The 17,264-nt window shown below is 38.1% G+C and overlaps 1 protein-coding gene across 4 annotated transcripts in view; it reads left to right on the top strand.

Annotated features, from left to right (window-relative positions):
• KCNIP4 (potassium voltage-gated channel interacting protein 4) overlaps positions 1-17,264 on the top strand; it is a 1,139,639-nt gene that overhangs the window by 244,186 nt on the left and 878,189 nt on the right. The window contains exon 1 of one of the 4 annotated variants that reach the window (XM_032333980.1): positions 34-510. The exons of the other annotated variants lie outside the window; for them this stretch is intronic. Within the exon in view, the coding sequence (XP_032189871.1) occupies positions 423-510 (88 nt within the window). The 5' untranslated portion in view covers positions 34-422. Of the gene's footprint in view, positions 1-33; positions 511-17,264 lie in introns of those variants that run through there. 4 annotated transcript variants of the gene reach the window in all.

The following is a 17,264-nucleotide window of genomic DNA, read 5'->3' as shown; positions in this document are numbered from 1 at the left end:
CTGATTCATTGATGAGCTGGCATCACAGTCCCCGCCTCCCTGTGAATGGTCCGTGAGGTTGCAATTGCTCCTGGAGAGGGGCTGCTAAGCTGAACCACAGTGGGTTACTACAAGTGGGAGCCGGCAGCCAATCTATTGCCACAGAAGAACTTGGTGACCATCCTGAGAAGCAACCCTTTTCCCCCACCCTGTTACTGTTCTATCCGTATCCGGCTTCTCTAGCTTTTTAAAGGAATTTCTGATTCAGACACTCCCAGCTAATTCCACAGGAGTTGTAAGGCAGCCTGTGACATAAACTGAGACAGAAGTTTCCCCTCAGAGATTGTCTTTTTTTTTTCTTTTTTCTTTTCTTTCTTTTTTTTTTTTTTTTTTAATTGGCAAAGACTTCTGGCTCTCACCAGAGGAATACCTTGTTGCTTAAGATGAGTGGCTGTAGAAAGCGGTGTAAACGTGAAATACTGAAATTTGCCCAGTACCTTCTCAGACTATTAACAGGTTCTCTTCATACAGGTAATGACTTTTTTTTTTTTTAATAAAAGAGGCTGGTAGAGCATGAGAATGAAACCGAGTAGGAAAGGCTCACTATTTCTTTTTTGTGTTTATTTTTAATGTTGTCAATAAAATACAATTGTGTTTGCTGAGATTCACGTTTCTAAAAATGTGTGCAGTGCAGCTCTAATTTGGGGCGAGAACTGGATTCTGTGGATGTATCTTTTGTGTCTTTTTGGCAGTGTTGCTGTTAAATGTGCCTCAATCTCAGGAAGCCGTGTCTGCAGACTAGAAAGATTTTTTTTTTTTTTTTTAATGCATGCTTGTGTGAGGGGTTTCCTTCTCTCTCCTGCTTTGCTGCAGATTGTTGGAAAATCACTTATCTGTTATCCTCTTGCAGGTATTTAGAAATTCTCTAGAACTCTTGGATTATTATAATGCATAGATGATTTCTAGTAGTTGATCACAGAGCTGGGGTCATGAAAGAGTTAAGGCCATTTCTTTTGAATTTCTCAGTTTCTGGCAAAATGTGAGCAAAATGTAAAAACAGCTTAAGAGTATAATGTCCATGAGAGGCTTGGTATTTGTTTCATTGCAGTTATTTCAATGTTTAGAAATTTGCACGATTGAAATGGAAACTCTATTTAAATCTAAGTGTTGATAGCAAAAAATATTTTTAAGGTGTTCCAGAATTATGAGTCCAAACCAGTAGTTTTGCTGCCCGTGAAATTGCTAGGCAGTGCCATCATTAAGGTAGTGACAGGTGGGACCCAGACTACTTTGACTCCAACAAGAGGCATTTTTAATGGACCATCAAACTTCTGAGAGACAAAGTTGCTTGATATCATGCTACCATTTGATATTGGCCAATGAAGCACTATTGTTAGGTTTGCTTTTTCAGTGCGTATTTGTTTTAAGTAACTAGAAGGACCGCATGTAAACCTACACGTGATGCAGAGATTGAGAGATGAATGTGAGCAACATTTGCTCTAGGAAATAAACTCTTTATGATTAACAGCAGAATTACATGTATGATTCTGTCGACACCCTGATAAGGTAAAAAACTTTTGAAAGAATAATTCTGAAAATCAATTTCTGGGAGCATTAAGTATTATAAACATTATTGGGATTGTTATCAGCTGATGGTCTTTAAGTAGGGCAAATTGTGGTGACTTCTGATGCTTTTAAGAGTAACAACTGGGAGTCTATACCTGACTTTTGTTAACTTTGAGCTCTGTTGTATTTTCCACCCAGTTTTTTAATACTCCGGTTACTAATACATGGTCCCGTCAGTATGACCGCTTTATCGTGTCAATGTGATCAATAGTATCAATATGACATTGGCTTTAAACTTTCCATTAAGGATGGCGTGCTGTTTGTGACAGCGTGTCTCATTGGACAGTGCTCTTTTATCGTGCTATCAAGTTAGAGAAATATTTTATAAAAGAAAGCTTTCTATGAGGTTTCCATGGTAGTCTGTATTTTCCTCTTTGATAAGGCAATTTTAAGGTTTTACCTGTTTCTTACTGGATTTAGGGGTAGTGTTCTGCCTTTTTTGTTCAGTCCATGTCTAGTTTTCTTAAACTTTCATTTTCAAGGAATTTTATGAAGATGGTAAATGGTTGTGAAGTCGTAAACCATAAATATTGAATCTGAAATACAGTGGGTGTCCAAGAACTGGATGGCAATTTATAATATGAAATTTATGGAAAACTGACATAGCAGCAATTTTTCCAGTCCTATTTAATGCATATTTAGAAATCAATATAGGTGGGACACCTTCTCCTCTTTCTGAGCCACAAAATGAAAAAAAAATACCAAGAACTTTAAGAAATATGACAGATTATTATACAGTAGTGAGATAGATTTATGGCTTGAGAAATGTGATTACAGTAACTTGTTTCTTGTAAAAATCTTTTCGGCTCAGGCTCTAATATTAAACATTGTAAGATCTAGCTGGAATCTTTACAACCACAGAAAATGCAACTTGGAAAAGCCAATTTATGCACTTACTAGGTGCTGTGATAATATACACTGTTCATGTTGCAGTATCTAATGTAAAATTCATTAGGACACTTTCAAGTCCCTTGGCTAGTAATTAATGAAGAAGTAGGAGGCAGAGTTGAATTAGTTTAAAAAATTTGCTTTAAGGTTGGATATGCAAGCATTTGCTAATTGTATCCTGAACAATCAGCATATATCTTTGTAGTTATCAAAAATTTAAAACAATACTAGAGAGCCTTGCATGATTTCTTTTTTTTTTCATTTTACCATCAAGCTCTTTATTCTCACTTTTTCAATTAAAGATGTGATCTGAGGAAACAGTGATGTTTTATATTTGAAAACAGGTTAATTTCCCAATACATACTCTGTATTGTTGGCAATTGCCTTTCATTTGATATCCAAAATATCCATGCCTTTACACAAACACAGAAAATTTTAAGTACAAAGAAATTTTCATGGATACAAACTCTCCTTTGATGTGTTTTATTGGTGTTATCACAAGTTAGAGGAAAGCCCCTTCCTTTTCTGAGAGCTTTTCAGATAAGTTTTGACAATGCCTATGACTGCTTATAAATAGATAGTTTAGCTGTTAATTCATCTAAGATAATCTTTGTAATAGAGAATACAAATTCAGTGGTAAAGATTTGTCCAGATAAAATAATTTTATTTTACCAGGAACATTTTACATATTTTTATTACGACAAATCACTCTTCAAAGAGTAGGTTTTACAAACACATATATTTGGCTTTACTTATCATGAAAATAAAAGGATTTTTAAAGATCCTTTGTTATATATAATATTTGTCAGAAATCCAATAAGCAAATATTACATGTCAGTGGCATGTTCAGTGTAGTGAGGTACAATTCACTATTAACTATCCTAATTCTTTATTGATTTGAGACCTGCATCTTCATGTACCATTTTATGCCCAATTCTAGATGTGGCTCATGATAACCAAAATATCCTTATACATCTAAATAAATGGAAACGATTTGTGAGGATTGTAATATGACACTGCTAATTTGAGTGGGCAATTTGATAGGCAATTTGTGTACCATAGAAGCCCATAGTATTGCCTGTCCTATAAATGTTGACCCATGAAGAAAGGTTGAATGATATTACAGATACAAGATTTTCACCTGTTTCCTCTTTATGTGTGAAATTTAGTATTGGAATGTTTTATAGTACTTATTTGGTGGGTGTTTAGACACTTATCAATTCTCTGTACATAGTTTTCTTAAAAAATCAAGATCTGAAGTCATGTTCTTATTAGCAAGTGTGCCCCCAAACAAATGTCTCAGGTGGATATTTCCTGGGGCTCTTTTTCAGGCTTCAAGAATTGGAGGTGGAGATGAATCATGAGAGACTGTGGACTCTGAGAAACAAACTGAGGATTTTGGAGGGGAGAGGAGTGGGGGCTGGGTGAGCCTGGGGGTGGGTATTAAGGAAGGCACGTATTGCATGGAGCACTGGGTGCGGTGTCTAAACAATGAATCTTGGAAAACTGAAAAAATAAAGTTAAAAAAAAAAAAAAAAGCCAGTTATATAGGTGTGGCCAAGTTCAACTTTCCACCTAAGGGAAACAAAAGGAATTTAAATCAAAATATCCTGTTAGCCATTGAATTACTATTTAACTTGTGGATTAAAGTATTTCAAATTTAATGTTGTCATAGTATTAAATGCATGAGGTTAGCATTCATCACTTCATCAAGTAGGAAATTTTAGATTGAAAGAGAGAATGTGCACAAGCGAGCACATTTATTTTGCAAGTTTGCATCGTTTCCAGCCTTACAGTCATTGTTGAAGTTACTGTGAATCAGGCCATCCACAAGGCTAGTGACATAAAGATTAAGATATTTTTATATTACATTTTTAAAGTGTGAAGAGAAAAGAAAGGGTGTGTTGTAGCGAAATCGGAGAATTAAGAAAGCCTGTCTGGCTGTATCTACTTCTTTTTGCCTTTCCCTTCTTTCTTCCTCCTGATTACAAATCATAAGATCAAGTCTTCAGTCTCCTCTGACCTTCTCTTCTGTCCCCATCACCACCACATTTGAACACTGGGAAGACACATCTCTTGCAAAGGATGTATTCCCAAAGACCTCCCATATTTAAAAATTCACACAGTCCAAGTTTAATCCTGGCAAAAGATGACACGTGTTTTCATATCCCAGTTCATGTGGTCCTGCCACGTGACAAAGAATAAGCAGTTACCGTTCCCTTGGCCTGCCAGCTCTGAATTTATGCTGTTCTTGATTAAATTTTTATTTTTTAATTCCTTCAAATTTTGCTATCAAGTGAGATTATACTCCTTAAAGCACTATGTAAAATTTAGATTATTGAAATGCGCAGAAAGTTTTGCCATGATATACTCAGTTTTTTGGTGCTTCTATTGAAACCTGCCCTCAGGTAAGAAGAAAGAAAAGAAAGATGATGTTTATACTTGACTTCCAAGGAATATATGCTATTGTACTGCTTTTCCCAACAGAGTATGCATTTTAAACTTTATTGGAAGAATTATTTTGGCCTCTGTTAATTAGTTGAACTTTTCATTCAGGAGTGAAGGGATGTTTTGAGGGATTCAGCATCTTGCCTCATCTCCTCAAACTCTGCCATTGTTGCCAAATCTAGGTAGAGAATCCCTGGATTCACGGGAAAAAAAACACCTACATTTGCACATATATACCGGCTGTCCCTTTCATTTCAGAAGAATATCTCATGTTAGTGTTTAATGACCTTTGATGTTTCTTACCACATAATTAGTATCTGAGGTAAACTTATAGGGCTTGAAGACTTTAAAAGAAGAATGTTTTAGCATTGTGAGAACTTCAAACTAGTCAGTGATGCCATCTCAGTCTTAGATGTGCTAGACTCTTAAAACTCATTTGTTGCTGATAGACAAAAGTAATCCATATGTTGCATACCGTCTAAAGGGAAGAGCTGATATCCATAGAAGGAGCTGTATTTGTCCCTATTGGTTGAGATAATCAGAGATTTCTTACCAGAAACTTCGGCAGTTAGTCATCAACACTTCCTTTAAGTCCTTAAAGAAATACTGAAGTTTCATACCATGAGACCAAGACTGCTAAGGACATTGTACCTTGTTTGTAACATGTAATAGCTATGTTCCTGAGACGAGATCTCAGAGTCAAGAAAAGAATTTAATAGAGTGTCTGTGTATGTGGGCAGGGTGCAAGGGAATCAACAGAGGTGATGTGTATTCTGAAGCTAGTAACAGCAGACCACGGAGGGGCCGAGGGAGGGGCCCCTCTCTGGAGCCTGGAGAGGGAGACTATGCAGATGGCTGCTTGATAGATGTGGCCTTTAGTCCTGGGACACGGCCAACCTATGGAGATATAAGAGTAGAAAACTCCAGAGGGAAAATGGTTGTTGGCCTCTCCTTCCTCCTAACCTTCAGATTTATTGTTAGTGCTTCCACCAGCTAATCCCATTCCAGAAGCTAGTTGGAAAAACCACTCCAAGTAGGAGAAATATGCTCATGGCCGTATTTATTATTTTATTTTAACCCACCATAGGTATTACCACTGACTAGGCTTCATTTTTTTAAAATGATTAACATTGGTCGTGTTGCTTCCCTTCAGAAGATACTGGAAGTGGCATGAGGAAGCTAATCATATCCCTGGGTGACTCGTAAGATTTCTGTCATTCTACCACATCTTTCACCATCCTGTTTATCTTTTATTTTGTCCACATAGCTTTGGTCCAGAATTTCTCTGTGTGTTTCTTAAACCTTATAAGGAAAATGAACCTACACCTTTAAACAAATTAATTGTTTTCAGAACAGATATCACCATAATCAGTCAGATTAAGGCACAAGAAAACAATGCAATATTTGTTATATAGCAAAACAGAATTATAACCAGGACGACGTGGCTATGGATGGTGTATGCTGGGTATGATGGTGAATTATCTTTGATAAACTGTATTTTCTTTCTAACTTCACTTTTCAGCTTGGGGATACAATGGTGGGTTGGTGGGGAGAGGCCAAGAGCTGAGGAGGTGCCCTTACTTGTGGAAGAAAGCAAAGTCCAGCTGTCCGTGATAGAAATCAGCTCTGATGTATTTTCTGCAGTATATGCTAAACAATCTGATAAACAAACTAGTCTTTATCAAGCATCTGCAATGGATGGCTGTATGCCTAACACTATCCATTTCTCCTGTCTGATAGAGATACCGCAGTAACATCAGGATGTCTCAAAATGTTTTCTATTTGGGACCTATGTTTAATTTTTTAAAGGTGCATGCTTGGGACCGTGAAGGAGATCCACATTTCTGAGTAGCTGAGGAGGGGCCATAATCATGATTTTCAGAAGCGAGTGAGTTCGAGAAAACTGAATGGGTGGCCGGGGGTAGGGAGAGGAGAACTTCACCAACTTGGGGGAGTAACCTCATATAAAACATTCCATCATTTGACACCCTCCATTCTGTGTCTCGAGTCTGGCTCACTCTCAGGCTCTGTTTTGCTTCCTCTAATGTCTTTTTATCACGGTCTCAATGACCATAACATAAATATATTACATTAAAAATGAAAAAAAGTGTTCTGAGAATGTGTTCCAGGAGAGCTGTTCTCTCTGCTCAGAGCCCAGCTGTGCTTCTGGAGGGCAAGGGTATGCCCAGGGGAAGAGGTGGGAAGCTCCTGTTGGCATCTCAGCCTTGTTCCTGATCATACAGTTGTGAAAGTCACCCAGCTGCTCTGAGTTGGGTCAGTCCATCTATGAAATAGGGATATTCCTCCATTTATTTCCGGTATTGTGAAGCATCCAACAAATGGTAACTTTTATCATTATTACTGATCTGGTATCTCTAGGATGTTCTGTTTTTGTTTTCGCTTTGTTTGTTTCAGATTGAATTTCCCCAAAGGTAATTGGATACCTCATCATCGTTGTTCTGCCTAGTAATTAGGAATAAATAGAAAGTAACCTGGATAAATGACTGCAATTTTTAAACTTTTTTGCCTTTGATTTTATTTGTTTTCAATAACTGTAATTGCCATTTATTCATTCAACTAACATTTATTAAGTGGTTATTAAAGGCTGAGCCTTGTGGTTTTATAAACTATTTCTTCGTGATTCCTTCCTGTCCTGTGTTACCCTGTCAGTAGAGCCAATAAATGCAAGACAGTCAATTCAGCACACCAACATGTGCTAAGATTTTGAAAAGCAGAGGGGAACTGTCTCATGCGATTTTGGCCAAGAGGCAAGCACAAGGGGCAACCCAGGGGAGGCAGTAAGCCTTTAAGATACGTTCCTCTGAAGGAATTAGAGAGAGAGGCTGGTAAGGGGGGAGCCAAGAAAGGTAGGTTGGAAGCAGCTGGGAGAGAGAGGATCAGTGGTATTATTTGTAGAAGAAAGAATGCCTCCACAACCATATTACTGCAGAAACTACTGGCAAAGCCCACCAGAAGATTATATTCCTTGTCTAGAGATATTATTTCTGTGGCTAACAGTGATCAGGTAGTGAATGTTACATTTCTTACCTGCCCCTTAGATCTGTCTTCACTGTGTGATATGTAATGACCTTCTTACTATTTGAACTTTCATATACAAGTTGTCTGTTCCATGTTGTTTAGCACTGAATTACTCATTAGTCCTGTATTATTAACAGATTTGGGTGTTAGTGTCACATCTCAAGTAGATTGGAGTCTTCTAAAAGTCACTTAAAATTTTATTTATATATTTTAGTGGAGGGGAGGGGGACAAGGCTGGGGGAGAGGGAGAGAGAAATGTAAGCAATTCTGCACCATGGAGCTTGACCTGGGGCTCGATCTCACCACTCTGAGATTACAACTTGAGCCGGAACCAAGTTGGACACTCAAGCAACTACACCACACAGGTGCCCCTCTAAAAGATATTTTTTAAAAAGTTTATTCTCCAGATCTCCCCTAACACATTGCATGCTGAGTAATAGCTGCTCAAAAACACAGTTTTGAGGGAAGAGATCTTAAAAAGGATCTATTTCTTCATATAAGTTAATGTGTTCCTTTCTGAGTCACATTATCAGACATACACTGTATGTACCACTTGACCAACCCATAGGGAATCACAGCACAAATACAGGTGCAAATCAAGACTACCAGAAAAACTGGGGTATTTGGTCACTTTCTTCATGGAAATTCTCGCTATTTGGAATCATTTTGGTTATTTACCAGTGTCTATAAATCTGGAATGTAAACGCCTTTTTTTAAAAATTTTATTTATTTATTTGATAGACAGAGATCACAAGTAGGCAGAGAGGCAAACACAGAGAGAGAGGAGAAAGCAGGCTCCCTGCAGAGCAGAGAGCCCGATGTGGGGCTCGATCCCAGGACCCTGGGATCATGACCTGAGCCAAAGGCAGAGGCTTTAACCCACTGAGCCACCCAGGAGCCCCTGTAAACTCCTTTTTAAGGGCCATGTTTGTTTTATTCATTATTGTAATCGAGCGCCTAGATCTTGCCTGGCACATAGTAAATGTTCAGTAAATTGTCATCTAATGTATGAGTACATTGCACTGAACTGGTTTTTAGGGGCCAAAGCTACATCTTCCTTTTCTGTTTTTCTGCTTGTCTTCCCCCAGTTTGGTAGGATTGTTGTTGTTTGCCTCTATCACTTCTTGTGATCTTGGTCATGTCAGCTACCCATTCTGATCTCTGTTGTGGTTCTGCCTTTTCTTATCTCTGCCCAGTACTTTTCCCCATTATAGTAACTGTTGTACATAATCCAGAGTCCAGAAAGTCTGAATTCTCTCTAATTGTACACAGAGGAGGTATAACTACACAATTAAAGATAGGGGTAGGTGCTGTATATACTTGTCCATTTGTTTCAAAAGTCATTTATCCTCTGAGTAATTTATGTATAAATGTCTATGTATTTGTATTTTCTCACTTTCCTACAGTGAACATATTATATGGATAATGATTGTATTTTAATAATTTTAAGGTAATAGAAATTTATGGATTCTTCAGTCTTTAGCTACTGTAAACCTGCTGAAGATAAGAAAATATGCCACGTTGGATGTGCTGTAGTTTTAGAAGTATAACAAAAAATATTTATTATTGGGATCTCAGTTTTCTGTCTTCTGTCTGCAGTTTTCTTCTCCAGCTTGTTTCTAACTTTGAGAAAATTGTAACTTCTCCTAGCTCAGTATTATCACCTCTACATGGGAAGATTTTCATTGGGCAAGGTCACCAGGTTAGGAGAAGAACCTTAAAGCCTGCCAAATCAGTTATGTTCCTCTTCTGTAATATGCTGCTAAGATACATAGAGCCTGTTTTATTATGGGGTATACATAGAAGAGTTTCATACCATCTTATAATTCCCTGAGCCAAACAAAAGTCAAAAGGCGTCAAAGAGCTATGAGGCCAGTTCTATAAAAGGCTTTTAGAACTTTAAAGATCAGTTTTATGCTGTGTCTACTAAAGTCCCCCAAGGGAAACTATACAGCCAACTGCTGGGCATTTACCCAAATGCATGCAATTGTGCCTTCCAATCAGGCCCTCCTAGCCTGTCTCTAAGTAGAAGCATAGTTCATGATCTCTGAAGGTTAAGAAATCTGTTGGAGCTCAATTAGTGAGAGTGCACAACAAATGACATTAACAAAGACAATGTTATGTGTTTCATGCTACTTATATAAATAGTTGTGTTGGAATATATTGTTGGATCAGAGACATGAGGACACTCAATGGACCATAAAAATCATTTGGTCTGACTTCTTTCTTTTTGGAAGAGAATGGAGGTCCAAGTGCCTGGAGTGATTTTACCAAGGTCAAGAGACTAGTTAGTCTTGTGACCAGTCCGTGATACTACCATTGCAGAAGCACATTGTTCTCACAGCCTTACACTGTGATAAGTGCCTGTGGTGGTGACTTGGTCTGAGAGAAATGCCTTGCCATAGCAGCAAAGATGTCTTGAAGTAGTCTTAGCACCACCTCATCTGAGTGGGCCATCTTAAGCCAGTTTACATTCAGGAATCCCATGATACTGGTTTTTTTATCCGAAAAATCAAGCAAATGCAATTCCAGCTGCCAGCAAGGGCTTTTCAAAGTCAGCATTTTAAGGATGGTAGTTGGGGGATCAGTATTCATTCAAGTAGTGTTAAGCTCTGTTTGGATGCTGACAAATCATATGAAGCTTATTAGCAGCTGACATCACTCCATTATTTTGGAGCCCTCAGAGAAAGTCAAAGTGGGTTTGGTTGATAACAATTTAAAATTTTCAAAAAGTAGGGATGTCTGGTTGGCTCAGTTGGTTAAGCAGCTGCCTTTGGCTCAGGTCATGATCCTGGAGTCCCGGGATGGAGTCCCTCATCGGGCTCCCTGCTCGGCAGCGAGTCTGCTTCTCCCTCTGACCCTCCCACTTCTCATGCTCATTCTCGATTTCACTCTCTCTCTCAAATAAATAAATAATAATAAAAATCTTTAAAATTTTCAAAAAGTAAATAGAACACCTAACTTAAAGATCTCCTTCAAAAATGATACAATTTAAAATCTGTATACTTAAATGGTTATACTCAGTGATGCTGTAATACTTTCACCAAAAGTCCTCTCCTACCCCCAAATTGTCAATAACTTATATCTTGCTTCACTTTGTGCAACATAAATGTTTCTGCCAAAAATTCATGAGTGTAATGTTCTCACATTTTCAAAATTAGTAGCTAATAAAGTGTTTTTCTTCATCAATGGATAAAATTAAAATTTTATCCATTTTGCCTATTTTCTGGGATATAAGATGCCATGGAATTGACAGCAGTAATAAAAAGTAGAAATTATCTATTTCAGAAGTCAATAGTAAATTTGCTGATTTTTCAAATTCTTTAGGAGATACTGCAAGAAGATAGGAGGCATACATATATTTAGGAATTTAGGAAAACCAAATGTATTTAATATAATTCATTTATGTTTTAAGATTTCAATTATTACCAATAAATTAAGATCAATCTGGAGAAGTATTTTGTTATGAAATAATGAATTTTTAAGTTCTCAGAGTCCATATATAAATTTAAAGAATACACAATGACTATACTCTAAGTTCAGAATAAGAAAAGCAGTCATCGTAGATGTGAAGTCAGCCTATTCAAGCTTCTAAAAATTTAGGTGAATGATATTTCTTTCTTTTCTTTTTTCATTTAACATGATACTGGTATTCTTACTTTAAAGTAAACGCTCTTTTCGTTTTTATTCATGAGATTGTATACTCCAGATCCTGACCTCTATAGGACAGGCCTGTTCTTGAAATCTGGCTTCACCAGGCATTAGCTGTGTGACTTTGGGCAAGTTAATTAACTTCTCTCAGGCTCAGTGATCTCATCTGTAAAAGGGGTTAATGACAGTGCCACCATCCCAAAAATTTCTTAATCATGTGGTAATGTGCAGAATTAAGACATAGCCTGACACACGGTAATTGCTCAGTAACATATTTTTATAATAATAAAGTGTATGAGCTCATGAAGGTTTATCTTGCCTCAAGTCTGTGTGGCACACTAAGAGGGTATGGTGAGGCATAGGAACTTGCATGAGACACCAGCTGTATCATAAAGAAGCTCAACATTGGGGCGCCTGGGTGGCTCAGTGGGTTAAGCCTCTGCCTTTGGCTGAGGTCGTGATCCTGGGGTCCTGGGATCGAGCCCCGCATCAGGCTCTCTGCTCAGCAGGGAGACTGCTTCCCTTCCATTCTCTCTGCCTGCCTCTCTGCCTACTTGTGATCTCTCTCTGTCAAATAAATAAATAGAAATCTTAAAAAAAAAAAAAAAGCTCAACATTTAACAGAGGAATTAGAACATATAGAAAATAACTTTAATGCAGACTTGAATAAGTTAAGTGCCAGGAGAGAGGTATAGACAGTGTATCAATAGAATCCAAAGAGAGGGTTCACCCTGTTTTGTGGCAAGAGACATTTTAGTGTTGATAACTTTTGATATGGCTTTTAGTGTCTCTGGGTTTGGAGATGCTGAGCTGGTGATTGGACTTACCAGGAAGAACAGAGAACAGAGGAAGGGGATGTATAGAGACAAATATATTTCTAAGGTTCATTCATACAGCAGATACTTGTTACATGTCTGGTCTCCTCTAGACACTCCTCTGGGAACTTGGAATACATCAGTAAACAAAGGTTCATTGCTATCATGTAGTGGGGGGGTAGATAATAATCATATTAAGTTGATTAGATAGTATATTTGTGGGTGATAGGTGCTCTGGGTAAAAATAGAACAAAGTAAATGGGTTTGGGAGGGCTATGGAGGTTGGGGTGTGTATTAGTTCGCTAGGGCCGCTACAACAAAATACTACAAATTTGGTGGCTTAAACAACAATTTATTTTCTCAGTTCTAGAGAAAATTTATTTTCTCATAGTCCAAGCCCAAGGCATTGGCAGGCTTGATTTTTTCTGAGGCCTTTCTCTGTGGCTTGCAGCTGGCCACCTTCTCATTATGTCCTCACATGGCCATTCCTCTCTCTGATAGGTTCCTATGTGTCCAGATTTCCTCTTCTTATAAAAATACCAGGCAGATTGGATTAACCCCCATTCTAATGGCCTTACTTAATTGAATCATCTCTTTAAAGACCTTATCTACAAATACCCTTATGTTCTCAGGTAGTAGGGGAAAGGGCTTCAGTATATGAAATTTAGGGGGGCACAATGCGCTTGTAATAGGATGGTTACAATTTCAATCAAGTGGTCAGGAGAGACTCTTGATGAGAATGGCATTAGGTCAAAATCTTGAAGCAAGCAAGGGAGCCATAGAAATATATGGAGAAACAGATTCCAGGCCAGAGACCTTCCAGGGTAAAGACCCTGAGACAGGCTTGTGCTCAGTGTGTTCAAAGAACTGAAAGTAGGTCAGTTAGCTAGAGCAGAGAAAAAAACCAAAGAGAGTAATTGGAGATAAAGGGAGACAAACAAAGGGGCCCAAAATATATAAGACCTTACAGGCCATGGTGAGAAGCTGAGCATTTTCTCTGAGTGGTACTGACAGCCTCTGCAGGACTCTGAGCAGGGAGTTAAATTCAATCATGCTCATCACTGGCTGCTCTTTTGAACTATACAATAGAGCAGGAGTCAGCAAACTATAGCCTATGGGCCGAGTCCTGCCCGTTGCCTGTTTTGGTATGGTCCGTTAACTAAGAATTGTTTCTACATTGGTAAGTGATTGATAAAACATCTGAAGAAGAGTAATATTTCATGACAGAGGATAATTATATGAAATTTACATATAGGAACCTGAAACAAGTTTTAGTGAGACTCTAACTCATTCATTTGTGTGTTACCTATGGTTGTTTTTATATTATAATGGCCGAGTTGAGTAGTGGTAAGGCAACCTGCTTGGCCTGCAAAGCCTACACCATTTTTCATCCGATGATTTCAGAGTAAGTTCTCTGACCTCTATAGAGAGGGTCAAGGATTGAAACAGTGGGGAGAATGGTGGCTCCAGCTGGGATTTAACTGTGGAGGCCATAGTTGGGGGCTGGACAGCACTGCTAGTCAAGCAGTGTGTTTGGGAGAAGTGGTGGGGAATGTGGATTGGGGAGAGGTCGGGGGTTTCATGCATTGCAGTTAAATGAGGTATCCTTTCAGCCTTGGAACAGAGATGTGTCACTATCATCTCACAGTGTTTTAGGAAGCCTGGTGAGCAGCAGATGATGAAGAGGGGCTGACTGCAAAGGTAAAGTCAAGAGGTCTATTGGCGGCCAGAAATGGAAAGATGAGGACAATAAAAAGACAGATTCAAGAGTACCCTGAACATGTTGGGCAGCTTTTCCATTTTCTGTGCCAGGGAGGAATCTTCTGTGATAATATAGCAGTTTTGCAACACCTTTAAAAATATCTTGAAGTGCTAGAATACTAGTATTCTAATTATATACCCTTTGAGCTAAAATAGGGTGTTTCAAGTGAATCAGGCCGGATGCCTTTTACCATTTTAAGCCTTTGGGTGTATAATATTGAAAATATGAACTCAAAAGAAGTCCACCAGAAAAAAAAAGAAAGAAAGAAAGAAAGAAAACATAAAAAAGAACTATCAGTAATCAGTGAGTGGTCTGAGGAACTCCCCATCCTCCCCATCTGGGTTTCCAATGGATTTAATTAGCATTTTGTGGTTAAAAGTAAAAAGCTTTAACTTTGCATTTCTATTTTCTTGTATGAGCTATTTTATAATCTAGATCTTCAACCTTAGTTTTAAAGTACTTCTATAGATATCCATTATCTCTGCTAAGATACCTGAGTCATGTTCTTTCCAATGCATATTCCGAAGATTGATGGATGAAAAGACGCTTAACTCAATTTTATGTGTTTCTTAAATCACCTCAATCATATTTTTCACATAGTACTTGGCTTCTTCCTTAAAAATAGCCCTTTATCATTACAGAAGGTGATTACAGTATTACTTATGTAAGCTTAGCTGATATAGTTCAGTGTTTCATGTATTATGTCTGAAGTTATCCAAATTTGATTTGTAACATATATTTTCTGACTTGATGGTGTCCCATCTTTCCAAATGCAGGTGATGATAAGAAATGTTGAGACACAAAATAGTCCAAATATAGGAAGAATATAGTGGGATAAAATCGTATAAGTCATCTTTAAGAAAGAAGAAGTTTCATAGCATAAAATAGACTTCAAACCCAGAGCTGATTTATTCATATATGAAGGAGTACAACATTTCTTGAATGAATATATTTCTGTTGACAGGATCTTTCAGACATAGCTATATTCTGAATTTGGACTAGCCAAAAGAAGCGTGAAACATCTCTGCTGCAATGAGGGGAAGAGAGTAGGATCTCTTGTTCATCTAAAAATAATCATTCTTCACCTAGAACGGAGAGTTGATTGAGTATCCTCACTAGAATTTCCAAAGGAAGAGTCATCTGTGGAGAAGATTTGAGGAGGAATTATCCAGGTTATGATTTAACTTTGGAAATGTCACTGGAGTTTTATAGGCAGGTAATTGAGTTAGGAATATGATAAAATTCATTTCCTATTTTCTGGTTTATCTTTCTTAAAAGTGGGGAAGGTCTTATTACGCCTCAAAAATTCCCTGACTCTGAGAAGTAAAAGATACGAGTGTCACAGATGTTGATAACAAAAAGAGCTGGTGAAGACAATGAACTCTAGAGCCTAGTAGTGGGAAGCAGTGACTCTTCAATCCATTCCTGTCATTTTTCAGAGGAACCTGAGGCCCCAAGAGGCCAGGTTCATTGAATGCCCTAATGCTCAGCATTGTTGTCTCAGTATGATTGTCTCCCAACACCCTTGTTGGTAGACCAGATTTATCTAAAAATTCAGTGACTGTGTTTGGGCAAGAACTCCAGTCCCTGGTGAGAACCCCTTTCTCTTTCTGTTGGAGTCCAGACTACAGGTCCTCCTAGTGTCTGATGCCAACATTGGGATAAGTAAACTGATTTTACATGGCACTCAGACTTGATATTAAACAATAGGTAAGATCATACATTAAGGAAGTAGCCCTTTCATGATTTCTTTCAATTTTTTAACATCATGGATACCCTGAGCTCCTGCAAATCTATCTTTACCACTGCTGAAAAACCAATGACTCTCTGTTTTTAACAAGAGAGCAGATCTGACATTCAGTCTTCAGCAAGGCAAGAAGAGAAACCTAAATTTTGAGCACATACCCACATTTGGTTTAGAAGGTATTTTTTAACAGGTTTAGTCCATTTATGGGAAAAGAATGTTCTTTCCACGAGAATGAACATTTTCATGTTATGATACATTTATTTAACTAAAATGGATTTATTTTGAAAATGTCAATCCAGAGGTTACACAGATAGGGTAAAATTGGTGGAATGGTCCTCGGGGGACCACGGACGCTGCACAACCATGAATGGGGCCCACAGATGACTGAGCTTTGGAGATGCTTCTCCAGGCATGACTATGGCTGTCATATTTGAAGATGTCACAGCATAGGGTGAAAACCCATGAAATAAGAGCAACAAGACAAGTTCTAGTTCCTGATTTGTTGGGTAAAGGTACTCTATCCAAGCTTTGTTTCTCAAAAGTCCAATGAGAAGGATTACAGTTGGAAACAGCTGAGTGTGGTACAGCTCTGCTTCTCAGATAACTTGCAGAAATGATAACGCTGCAGGCTCCAAGAAGTAATATTCAAAACAATTAAGGAACATTACTCACTCATCATAACCAGGAGGAACTAAATGGTCCCAATAATCACCATACACTCTTTCTCTTCAAAGTTACTTTTACCCAGACGCATACAGATCCAAAACCTTGTTTGAATCACATGTAGAAAAAGCCCATGCCCACAATTCTGTAGGAGACGTAAAAAAGGACATGGGTGTGCATACACAGAAACACGTATGCACATTGTTAACTCCTGCTTGATCTGTGGACTTCCACGTCTGGCAGAGCCAAGTTTCTGGTTATGACTCTAAGAAAAATGCAACTAGGGATCTAATTCAATAGATACAACAAAAAGCTGTGAATATTACTTTAACTCTGCTGACAGGTCATTAATATTCTCCATTCTAAATCCAATTTTTTTAGAATTTTTGAAGTTTAGAAGATTGAGTGTGTGGATAGGATGCCATTTTATCTCCATTTCTGGTTTTTTTTTTTTTTTTAAGAGTTTTATTTATTTACTTGAGAGAGCGAACAGGGGAAGGGATAGAGGGGGAGGGTGAAGGAGAGGGAAAGAATGTCAAGCAGACTCCATGCTGAGCACAGAGCCCGAAGTGGGGCTCAGTCTCACCATGCTGAGACCATGACCTGGGTCCAAACCAAGAATCAGTGGCTTAAAAACTGAGCTACC

Source organism: Mustela erminea, chromosome 2 (genome assembly GCF_009829155.1).
Source record: "Mustela erminea isolate mMusErm1 chromosome 2, mMusErm1.Pri, whole genome shotgun sequence".
NCBI classification, from domain to species: domain Eukaryota; kingdom Metazoa; phylum Chordata; class Mammalia; order Carnivora; family Mustelidae; genus Mustela; species Mustela erminea.
This window is presented reverse-complemented; position numbering and strand designations above follow the sequence as displayed.